This window comes from Anser anser, assembly GCF_964211835.1.
Source record: "Anser anser genome assembly, chromosome: 15".
In the NCBI taxonomy this organism is placed as follows: domain Eukaryota; kingdom Metazoa; phylum Chordata; class Aves; order Anseriformes; family Anatidae; genus Anser; species Anser anser.
Genome location: NC_139736.1, coordinates 13,205,900 through 13,217,963, shown reverse-complemented (window position 1 = coordinate 13,217,963; position 12,064 = coordinate 13,205,900). Strand labels below are relative to the sequence as shown.

The 12,064-nt window shown below is 46.1% G+C and overlaps 1 protein-coding gene across 4 annotated transcripts in view; it reads left to right on the top strand.

Moving 5' to 3' along the window:
* PIGQ (phosphatidylinositol glycan anchor biosynthesis class Q) overlaps positions 1 to 12,064 on the top strand; it is a 34,941-nt gene that overhangs the window by 18,099 nt on the left and 4,778 nt on the right. For all 4 annotated transcript variants that reach the window (XM_083799961.1, XM_083799962.1, XM_083799963.1 and 1 more), the window contains exons 6-10: positions 8 to 161; positions 2,964 to 3,075; positions 4,895 to 4,975; positions 5,914 to 6,028; positions 10,416 to 10,477. In XM_083799961.1, the coding sequence (XP_083656087.1) occupies positions 8 to 161; positions 2,964 to 3,075; positions 4,895 to 4,975; positions 5,914 to 6,028; positions 10,416 to 10,477 (524 nt within the window). The remainder of the gene's footprint in view (positions 1 to 7; positions 162 to 2,963; positions 3,076 to 4,894; positions 4,976 to 5,913; positions 6,029 to 10,415; positions 10,478 to 12,064) is intronic.

Here is a 12,064-nt window from a genome sequence, read left to right as displayed (position 1 = left end):
CCACTAGGCTACATTCACCTGATGTCCCCATTCATTGAGATGATCCTCTGGTATGTCGGTCTGTCAGCTTGTCTGGGCCTGACTGTGGCTCTCTGCATCCTCTCTGACATCGTTGCACTTCTGACCTTCCACATCTACTGCTTCTATGTCTATGGAGCAAGGTGAGTTGATCTCACTTGGTTGTGTGTTGGGTATGTTTGCGGAGAAAGTCCGATGGACATTCAGGGCCTATCGTTATTTTGTGGAGCACTGCACCTAACAGCTGTCTGCTGTGGCAGCTATTGATTACTGATGGAGTCAAAGCCTCTTGCTAAAACCAGATGGACACTCAATATACAGAAAGCATTAGCAAAAAGCAGGTATTGGGGATACCTGGGGCCACTGTGGCTTGATTCCTCACCAAAGAATCCACAAAACCTAAACCTTGATATATGAAATCTATGAGACAATGAATCATCTGATCCCAGGCCCAGGTGTGGTACATTCTATCCTGTTGTACCTACTAGGTACATTCAATCCTGTTGTAGTTCTCTTGAATTCACAGTTTAAGCCAGCAATTAATCTATTGCTTTCTTTTATGCATGTAGAAATGATAGTCACAGCAGTGCAAGCAATCTATCTTTCAGTTCTCATTTTATTCTTAAATATTTACTTATTGTGGTAGTGACCTGGAAAAATAAAACTACGTGACAGGTAGAGGGCAAGTTCACCCTATCCCTTTAATTCAACCTCTCATAATACTCTTCAGTGGCACCCTACTCAGTGGTTTTTCAGGGAACTAGAGGAGAGGAGGAAGAAAGGGGAACACTTGTTCTTCTGGAGAAACCCAGAAGTCCCTGTCTATGCCTGGCTTCAGGGATTCTTATCTGGATTATGGAGCCCAGATGGCAGCTTTGGGGTTAAAGCAGGACTGTGACACCATCCTGGTGGCATTGTCTGGACCTACTGGAGGGCCTCACTGCCTGGCAGCTAGGCAGAGGCTCTGAGGGAGCGTGTGGCTTTGGGGCACCTCCTGTGCTGGGCACGTTGGGGTTACTGTGCAAACAGTGCCTGCTGACATGCTCTGCTCCTGCCCTCCGTTAACAAGTGCTGCAGCAAGGCATCACACAGACCTCTGGAGAATAGCTGCTCTTGCCAAGGAGACGAGATACAAGGTAATGAATAATGGAACCTTTGGCTTATAAAGTACAGAACTGCTGTTGTTCCTCCCCAGGCTCTGAGCAGAGGGCTTCACATTGCAAACAACAGAAATAGAAGCACTTCAGTTACATGTAGTTTAGGGATATGAATTGGTTCTGTTGTGAGCGTAGGGCTTACACCCGAAATCAGTAATGTCAGTAAAGCAGAGTTTCTTCCCAACACCTCTAGTTCACTAGAATTTCTGTTTTGGTCTGTGAAAAGTGGCCTTGGTCCCTTCCAATTGTGAGTGGAAACAGGAAAAGCATTTTCTCTGCTGATTGCTTTCCCGTCGTGAGCTGCAGGGAGCCCGTCTACCAGTCTGGGCTGTCTGTTAGAAGCGTAGAGCAGCTGTACGTTACCTTGCTGCTGGCACGAAACTGTCCCTGCTGTGCTTGGTGTCCCCACAGAGAGTCAGGAGCGGGTACCAGTCACCCACACCAGCACAACCACCGCAGCACCTTCGTGCAGCTGGCGGAACAAATGCCGGCTCAGGTGCTGCTGAAGTCTGAGCTCCGCCTCTGAAACAAACCATGCAGTGAAACCAGAGCGGGCATGTGTGTGCAGGCAGCGGCGAAGGTAGAGCAGGTCCATCAGGTCCACATGCCTGGTGTCGTGCTGGGGCACGCAGGTGAGTGGGCAGCCTGCATCCCCGCCACGTCAGGTGTGCGCCAGCAAGCTGGAGGAGTCCTCCCGGGCACCCTCTGGCCCTGAGATGAGAGCGCTGAGCTGTGCCTCCCAGCCTGGGCACCCTGCCAGTTCCTTGAAGCAGTTGGTGTTCCTCAAACCAGATTCCTCGCTGGGGTAAGACTCCTCGCCACTGCTTTCACAACACTGTCTTGAAGGCTAAGCAGCCTCCGCACTTGAAGTAGGCTGGTTAACCGGTCTGGCTGCTGTAGCTCAGGCTCTGGTCTGCCCCACAGGTTGGCTCCGTCCGCCTTCCCTACAGTCCTGTATGTCAGACACCGCTGCCCAGGGTTCTTTGGGACTCTTCTCCCTGCCAGGGGCTCTTTCTTCCTCTGTGTCGTTCTGTAGATGTCTCTGTTTCCCACCTCTTACCACCCCAAGCATCTCTCACCATTGCCGTTCTCCTTGGAGAGCTCTGAGTGTCGCAGCACCAAGTAAAACAGCTTGGAAGGACGCGGTAGGGGTGCCACCAGCCATTTAGTAGATTTCTTCCCACTCTTGTGGATGAAGGTGCAAGGGCTCCAGTCCTCTCCCTTGCCTCTCTGCTGCAGAGGCAAAATTGAATTGTGCTGATGCAAGTGTGAAGGATAGGGCCTTGGCCACTCCAGCCGTGGGAAGGGTGTCAGGTGAAGAGCAAAGGGCAGGTCTGAACCCTAGAGACTGAGGTGTACGTGGGGAAATCAGCTTGCTGCTCCTCCTGCTGCAGGGAGGGCGGTGGCATGGAGCTGCCGGTGGCTGCTGCTCGTAGTGGCCACCCTCCTGCAGCACTCGCCGCTGCACGTGTGCCAACCTCTTCCCCAGGAGCAGAAATCGAGAGACTTGCCATAGGCACCGGGCATGGCGAGGGGGTTGCCCTCGAGTGGTCCGGAGCTGCCTGCAGCAGCCCAGCAGCCTGCCTTGCCCATGCCAGGGGCCGGCCCTAGGACAGCCGAGCGAGCGATTAACATTTTATCTGAGTCTTCCCCGGGTTGATTTCTCCTGCCACTCCGAGCTGCGTGGTACAGTGGGTGAGTGGGCGCAGGGGTGTAGTGATGACAGCTGTTTTCTGAGGCAGCTCGGGAACTCGCGGCTCTAACGCGCGACGTCTTCTCTTTGCCCAGGCTCTACTGCCTGAAGATTTACGGCCTGTCATCCCTCTGGCGCTTGTTCCGTGGGAAGAAGTGGAACGTCCTCCGGCAGCGGGTGGATTCCTGCTCCTATGACTTGGATCAGGTAGTGCTGCAGCACCAGGGGCTTGCTGCAGGGCACTGCCTGCAGGCAATGCGATCCTGCTCTGCTTTGGGTAACGTTGAGAGGGAGGCCACAGGAGGCTCTGCGGTGCCCAAAACGAGCACATTGTGCAGCACTGCATCCTCTTCAAACAAACCCTGGGCTCTGCGGCACCCCTGCACTCTGCGTGCTCAGGGGGTTTGTCTGGCAGGCGCTGAGCGCCCTGGTGAGCTTCACTGGGTGCTGCAGATTCTCGTGGCTCTTGGAGCACAGGATTGGGTACGGGGAAGGAGGCGAGTTAAGAAGTGGTGCCCAGCAGTGTTGCCGTAGGAACAGACTTGCCAGCGTTTCTATTAAAAGGCCCCGTTTCATTCACACTGTGCTGGATCCTGGCCCACACGTTCTCGCTCAAACAGCAGAGGCAGTTTTTTTTTTGTCAAACACTGTGATTTCTATTGAAATTCTGAAATGCCGTATGAAAGTTCAGCAGAGCCTGTCTGCGCCACACCTGCTGTTGCAAACATCACTAAAATAATAAAATAATATTTGGTAACTTCCAGGGCCAGTGCCTCTCTCTGTTGCAACAGATAAGCTTCAGCTTCTCGAACTGCAGTGGGGGAGCTAGTTTTCTTTTCTTTGGTGAAAGAAAAGTAAGAGCCTCTGTGTCAGGCTGACTGTTTACGTCAGGATTCTGCCCTGTGCGCTTTGAGGAGAATTGGTTTGGCACTTCAGGCTCCATCCTGCTGCTCCAGAGGCCAGTGGGAATTCTGTCATTGGCCTGGGTGGGACGAGACACTCAAAGCTGACCTTAAAAGACTTCTGGAGATGCTAAGCAACTACAGTGGAGTGACAGAGGAGGCGAGAAGCAACTGCTGTGAAGAGGATGGGTTGGACTGCGATCTATTTCTGGTTACATGCATAAAGCTGGGATGTTGATCCACCTCTGTGACAGGAGTGTCTGGGTTATTTTCTTTCATAACATGCCGTGGCCATGTTCTCTTCCTGCAGAAATGGCAGTGCCCCGTGTTCCTGTGTCCTCTCTCTTCTGGAAGCTGTGACTAAGAACTGAAGAGTCAGATCTGTATTTGTCATAAATCTGTATTTCTCCACTGATTCTAGCTGGAATTAATTAGTCTTAAGCCAGCTGGGCCAGCCCAAAATGGAAATAACTTGTTTTGTGGGCAGCAGAGCTAATGACACCTGCTTTCCTATGGGTTTTTCTCCTTTATGTATAAATATTGCACCCCCCACTCAGTAACTCTAACTTATTTCTCTCTCACAGTTTCCCACTGAGCAGGATACTGCAGTCCATGGCTGCTGTGGAGCTGCAGACATGCAGACTGGCCAGCCAGCTGCTGCCTGTGGGAATGGTTATGTACCCAGCTCTCCTGAAACAAGGAGGAACAAAAATACTTCTCAAACTTCTATAACATTCCCTACCCTTCCACCTTTTTCTGGTAAAAACTGACTGATGGCTTTAAAACCTGAAGGGGTAGAGGACAGACAAACAGCATGATCATGTAAGCCCTGTTTCCTAAGGAAGCCAGACTAAAATAGGAAATCTTGGGCATTGTCTATAAAGGAAAAGTGCTGTCAGGATCCAGCTTGTTTGTCTTTCCAAACTTAGTCATAGAGAAGATAGCCTCAAAAAAGGCCCAAAAAGAAAAGTAATACTGAAAATGTTCAAGGTAACAGAATTATTCACATAGGGAATAAAAATAAGTTAAGAATCTTGCAAACTGTCATTGTTTCACCATTTCCTATTTTTATTTTATTTTGGCTTTGCTTTACTAATGATTGTTTGTGTTTCTTTTTTCCCCAGTTATTTATTGGCACATTGCTATTTACAATCCTGCTGTTCCTCCTGCCTACAACTGCACTGTATTATTTGGTGTTTACCCTGGTAAGATTTAATCCCTGAAGCTAATGGTGTTATGTCTTCTGAGATCTTTTATTTTATTTTTTTTTTAATGTTTCCTTGTCATTTACTGTCATCCACAAAGAGAATTCAAGATTTATCTGAGTGTTCAGGAGGGGTTCTCACACAACCCATGTAGCCCAAGCAAGTGGAATTCAGGATATGTGTCTGTGTTTCTCCAAAGGGAATTCCCAGCAAATCCAGGTCAGCAGGACATGCTGTTCCCCTGCCGTCTTTCACTCAGAAGTTATTTTTAATCTTTCCGTGCAATGTCTGGGGTGACGACCCCTTTAGTTTGATCCAGAACAACTTCTTCAAGAAGTTAACCTTCCGTGTTAAATGCTGTCAGCCAGGCTTTGCTTGGAGGATTGGACTTCCTTATTTTTCTTTTCTTCCCCCAATACAACCAGTCCTATCTGCAGCCTGCCTGAAGCAAAATTTTCCACAGACAGAGGCCTTCACATGATTTCAACATCTTTTACAAGCCCTCTCTTCTCAGATGAGCTTGACAGCAAAAATAGATGCTGTCTGACAAAAGGAGGTGCTTTAGTCAGGGGACACAAAGCACTAAGTAGAAAGCTCATTTTTGACTGCTTTGCTTTTGCTTAAATGCTCTACATGGGGTTTCTTCAGGCAGAAATAAGCTACTTCAGCTCATTGCTGGAGAGTGGGAAATTTGCATTCACTGATGGAGTTCACTAGAAATGGAAGCCTGAATTCTCCCTCTTAGGCTCTGACAGTTGAAAGTTGAGATGGTCAAAGAACATCATGCAGGGGCTGGATGCCCAACCTGTCTAGACATCAAACCCACCTTGGGATGCTTTAGCTTACACACAATGTCAGATTGCAGATCATTTCATGGGTTTTCAAGGGTTACATCTCCTGTTTCTCTGAGATTTGCTTATTAAACTGTTTCTCTGTAGCTCCGTTTGCTGGTGGTGATTGTGCAAGGCCTGATACACTTGCTAGTTGATCTGGTTGACTCTCTGCCTCTTTATTCAATCATCCTTCGGCTCTGCAGATCCTACAGACTTGCAGGTAAGTCCTTCAGCACTACATATGCAAAAGGTTACGGATTTTGCATTATGCGTTTCATTTTGACGCAATGGATAGCTTCTAAATAGAAAGATGCAGATGGCTGGGAAAGAACCCAAAGCATAAGTCATTCCGTTGTCCATACTGTTAAACAGTTCCTGCACGAGCAAGATGAGGTTGTCAGTGGAAAAACATTTGATGCTGAATCAGAATCACAAGCACCTTTACAAAGCCTGTGATAACTGAAAGTGACACCCAAGCAAACACCATTTAAATCAGTTTTTTGTTTGTTTGTTTGTTTTTTTATTCCAGTTCTAGTGCACTAAGCCAGGTAAAACATCTGAGAGTTAAACAAGCTGTTAACCTTGTGTGTTTTGGTTGTGAAAAAAATTGCAAAAATACTTGGGAAATCTGCTCCTTCAGTGGGCTGGATTGACAGAGAACGTGAATCATTGGAGCTCCAGTTCTCATCTGACTTTACAAATCGAAGTCCTGAACTGAGATGTTTGGTTCAATTTCAGAGGTCTGGGGAGGTTTCAGACAATCATTCCCTTTTTGAGATTAACCTATCACCATTTTTAAACTATTTATCATTTCTCGCCTTTTGACAACAAGCCATGGTTAGTATCAGAATAAAGGATCATTTTGAAATGGATTTCACTGTCAGTAGATATAGTTGATCCAGTTAAAATCAAGCCAGTCTAAATCATTATCTTCCATTCATTTAAAGAGCATGCAGTGGGAATTTTAAAAACAAGAAAAAGCTTGATCATCAGCAAAAGAAAGCTAGTCATCAAAAGTAAAGGAAGCCTAAGGGAACTGGTAACAGCTCTGTATGTTGTAGTGGTGCCAGGTTTGATTTTGGGAAGGTAGAGCTGAGCGATGTTACCAAGCCTGTTGTTTTTCCATGTGTGCTTTCTGCATGTTCCTGTGAATTTCCTGCTAGAAGCTTCTTAGCCTTTCAGAGCTGTCTTTGGAGAACAGGAAAGGCTGCTGAAGAAAACTGATCCAGTAGACAGCAGGTCATAGGGCAGAAGGAGATCTTGCTGTCTCAGAGAGTTGTAAGCCCCTATATTCTCATCAGTCTGGGGTTACTTCTCAGTTTTGGTAAGCCAGCTACCCTTTGCAGGGTGATAAGCCTCCACCCAGGTAGAGGATTGTCTGCTCAGTTTTTTGTTACCAAACTTTTGCTGCTGGCTATTTGTTTGTTTCTCTTAAACATTTTATGAAAGAGAACACTGCAATACCATGCTGTCTGCTAGATGAAGAGGCATCTCTGAGAATTTCTGCAGCCTGTATTCCTGCATCAGAATATAAAACAGAATTGGAATGGTGACAGATGGAGCAGTTGAATCAAATTCAAAGGACTTTATAGAGTACACATCACTTGATGTCCCCACTGCTTAGATTTTGCCTCCCTTTTCAGACTCAGGTTAGAAGTCTTCTGGTGTATGTTACAGCAGCTGATTTTACAAGCACCATCAACATGGTTCTACCAACACAAATGAATAGCTTTTCCTATCAGCAAGGGTTTAGTGCATTGTTTAAGTTCATCTCAGTTCAGTGCTGGCATCTGGACTCTAAGTTCCTTAACTCAGCCTCTGAATTAACAAAATATGATATCGATGAAGCCTGGGCCAAGGTAGATGTACAATCTACATCCACACACCAGAAATTAAGTCCATATTTTCTTTCCCCTCATGATGTGAAATTCTTTGGATTTGAAAAAAATATTGTAACTACATCAAAGCTGATGTCCTCTGTGCAAGAGTTCTGACTGCCCAGTGTCAGCTCGAGGGATGACACCTTGGTTGGGACGGATACAGTTTGATGTCGACTTAGAGTGTGAAGTCAGGCATAGCAGTGAGGTCCAGGCTTCTCAGGCTGCCCCACACCCAAGTTAGCAATGCACTGTTTGATTGTGAACAGGTCATTTCATTACTTCTCTTTCACTCTTGCCCAGTGTTGATTCACATCACAAACTTTGGGGCAAGCTCTGTCACTCTCAGGATGGTTCTGTAGGTCCTGACTTAGCAGTGCCTCCGTAAGTACAGGAACACAAACAAGCACTGAGCTTGCTCTACTGCACTGTAATGTGAAACAAAACAAATGGGGTCATGTCCTTACCTCTCTTGTGCTATTGGTGATGTCTGTGTACAAAAAATGCTGAACTGTGAGCTCTGGAACTGGCTAGCAATTTCAGAGGGTAGCTGAGGGTTCTTCTCTGCTGGAGAAGAGAAGATCTGGAGTAAGACCAAACCTTCCTGCTCTGTCTGTGAAATTAATTACGCAGAGGCTTCGGAGCATTATAGTCTATAGGTTATTCTAAAACAAATTTGTATTTTCTTATATAAAGTTTAAGACTCCTGATCAATTGAAGAATCACAGAATCACAGAATGGCCGAGTGGGAAGGGACCTCTGAAGATCACCCAGTCCAACCCCCCTGCAGATCAGGATCCCCTAGAGCACCTTGTGCAGGATGGCATCCAGGCGGGTTTTGAACATCTCCGGAGAAGGAGCCTGCACAACCTCTCTGGGCAGTCTGTCCCAGTGCTCTGTCACCCTCCCAGTAAAGAAGTGCCCCCTCATATTCAGATGTACCTTCCTGTGCTTAAATCAAGAGACTGTTAGTTTGCATAGAATCATAAAGGTTGGAAAAGCCCTCCAAGATCATGTGGTCCAACCGTCCCCCAACCACCAATATCACCCATATGTCCCCAAGCACCACGTCCAACCTTTCCTTGAACACCCCCAGGGACGGTGACTCCACCACCTCCCTGGGCAACCCGTCCCAATGCCTGACTGCTCTTTCTGAGAAGAAATGTCTCCTCATTTCCAACCTGAACCTCCTCGGCACAAGTTGAGGCCATTCCCTCTAGTCCTATCACTAGTTATATCTGCGAGAAGAGGCCGACCCCCAGCTCCCCACACCTTCCTTTCAGGTAGCTGTAGAGCAATAAGGTCTCCCCTGAGCCTCCTCTTCTCCAGACTGAAATCTGTAGAAGGGGAGTGTGTGGCCATGACTTAGAGAAATGGCATTTGCTGGTTTAATGGACTGGTCTTAGAACAAGACTCCAGAGTGCTAGGCCACCCACCTGAAATTTCAGTGCCCACTAGCTTCCCTCTCTCACAAATTGCCTGCCTGAAGACAAGTTCCTGGAATGCCTCAGACACTTTCTCTTAGCCAAAACTCAATGAATCACTTTGAAGACTTTTTCTCTTCCAGCACATTTACTTGTTGAGACCCAGGGTACTCCAACATCTTTTTGAAGCCCGTGTTTCGGTATAACCCAGCAAAACTCTGGGTCATAGTATATAATTCCTATGTAATTCCTCTCTGCCCTGTACAAAGAAGGCATTGTGATTTGGGAAGAGCTCTCTGCTAGACAAGAGCATTCACTCCCCAAAGGACGAACAAAACCGTATAATTTCAGTTAATTCAAAGCTGAAGGGAAGAAAGAAATTATTTTGTTTTGTAGATGTGTAAGAGTCATATAGATGCTGTAGTGACAGTGCCTACACAGATGAAGAGTTTTATTTCTGTTTGTGCTCCCGACTCAGTGTTTGATCTGTGGCAGTTCGCTGCATTACTCTGCCCCATCTTCTCCCCTGTAGAAAGGAATGACAGGGGCACACGTGGCTGGTGCAGGTACGCTGAAGATGGATTGGTTTTATTTCTGTGAAGTGATTTGTCATCTTTCAAAGAAAAAATGCCTCTTTAGACGTAATGGTTACCTTTCTTTGAAGAATTTCACTCAGCGTTCATGTGCAGTATGTCACCATTGGAATCCAAAATGTTTAAAGTATTGGGACTGTAGCAAGTCCAAGAGGGAATATAAAAGTGGCAGGTTTGATGGGCTTAGTAGTGTGTTAAAAACATACGAGTGCTGTTTTTAATAGGTAGTGGTTGCTTTGAAATGTTTATAATGCCTGTAGGCCAGCCACTTTCCTCCCTCAGTCTGAAAGATTTGCAGATGCGCCGTATCCCCCGTGAGTGAAAATTAAAGGTGATCTCTGCCTCCTGTTACCACGAAGTCCCCATTCTGATGGAAGTTTGGGAACAGAGACTGATTACTGCAGTCCCTGTCATCATCAGTGCTGGCTGGCTGGTTTCTGGGCTTTGTGCTTTCTTCAGGACTGCATTTTAAGCCTGGAAGTCAGAGGGCTGGTTTTAATGGAGCTAAGAGAAACACATCCTTTGTCATTACACGTAAAACCATTTTAGAGAGAATCTGTGTTTCCTGTTGAAAATGGGTAAGGGTTCACAAATCAAGAAAGGTGGAAAACTCCATTTCTAGGAAATCAGTGCTCAGCCAACAGAGCTGAACAGCAAATAGCATGGGCTTTTCTCCAGCCTGGACTTGGTTTCTTTGTTCTGCTTCTTTTCAGCCGGTGTGAAGTTCAGAGTCCTTGAACAGCAGGATGGAAAACCTCTTCGACTCCTTATGCAGGTGAGTCACTTGTGCCCTCAGTGACACTTTCTGCTGTACGCATCCCCTCGGACTGACCCCAAGATCCTTCTCACTTCTAGGGTTCTGAACTGGTCCCATGACTTGGTCTCTCTTTTATGAAGACCCCAATTAAAAAAATTCAGCTGTAAAGTGCTAAAACAAGGGAAATACTTTTCACATTGCGATACTTGGCTGCTTTTTTCTGTTCTTTTTAATACCCTGCTTGACTCATCAGTTTAGAGACAATGCAGTGTCCTGTGTGATGTGAAATGAAATGTGAGAAACATGAAGCTCTCTTAACTTCTGTAATTAAAGCTTCACATTAGTATCACTGCACTTTCAGTCTGTATGCAGCTGCACCCTAATACTTGCTGAACACTGAGAGAAGCAAAAGAAGACAGCTAAACCATTCAGATTGAAAGACAGTAAAGGGCTAGGGAAAGATTTTCCTTTCCAGATGTGTTGAAAAGTCATAGCTGTTCTGTGATGCAGTCAGGACGAGTGCATGGGAGAGAGAATAGAGGGAAGGGCCTCCTGTTATTCTCCTGAGTTGACTCTGGCAAGGTGTATAGGAAAAGGTTACCTGCACTTTTGTAACACTGCATTTCCACGCTCTGTTGCCAGATATAATAAAGCAAATTTTTTCTGAAAAGAAATGATGTGATGGTAGCAGTGGAGTTGTCATTATGCTTTCAGGAGTGATTGTGAAACTCGTATTTCTTGACTTTGCAGGAATACTGCTGTATCACAGCATCACTTTTCTTGCTCATCCTAGGAGGAAAGTCGGAGAGGCAGTGTATAGAGTTTATAAAAAACATTCGCACACTGGTGGAATGTGTGGGAAGGAATTAACCATGGCTTCCCAGTTCTTTAGCTTTTTCCATCAGCGGTCCAGTCCTCACCCTATTTCAGCATAGGTCAGATCTGCACAGAACTGGCACATCATCTAGCAGTGATTCAAAAGGGAATCCCTTCAGCAGATGTCTTCTGGGGCAAAACTAGCATTTTCAAAGCATGCTGTCTTCCCACTTCCTTAGTTCCAGTAGGACAGTGGTGTACGAACCAGAATCTATCATTCTCCGTGCCCAGAAGAGTCCATAAAAAGGAAACTGTGGACACCAGTGGTGAGGCACAGGAGCAGCTGAACAGACAGTTTGGCACCAGCGTGTTTGTGAGCCAAGGTAGATGGCTTCTCCAGAGCAAAAATATCAGGCCTTAGATAGAGAGCAGAGGCAGTGAGTCATATGAATATGATGAATTTTCCTTGGACCACTGCAGAAAGATCCTTTTGCTATCTAGAATATAGCATAAGTCATCATTTCAAGATGTGGAAGTGCTTTAGTGGATGTCTCTTTTGGCCTTCTGTTCAAATAATAATGAGCACAGCATCAGTAAAGGCACTTTTTTTTTTCTCTTTGTGCTGGTGGAAATGAAAAATGGGCTTATGTCAGAAATTCTGCTGAATATACCACTTTATGATAGGTCTTTTGAGAGGAAAATCTAAAAAGCCTATTTTTAAGTGACATGCTAAAATTCTTACCTATGGTACATGGTGATGCTCTTTTCTATATATTGCACAGTGGCTTT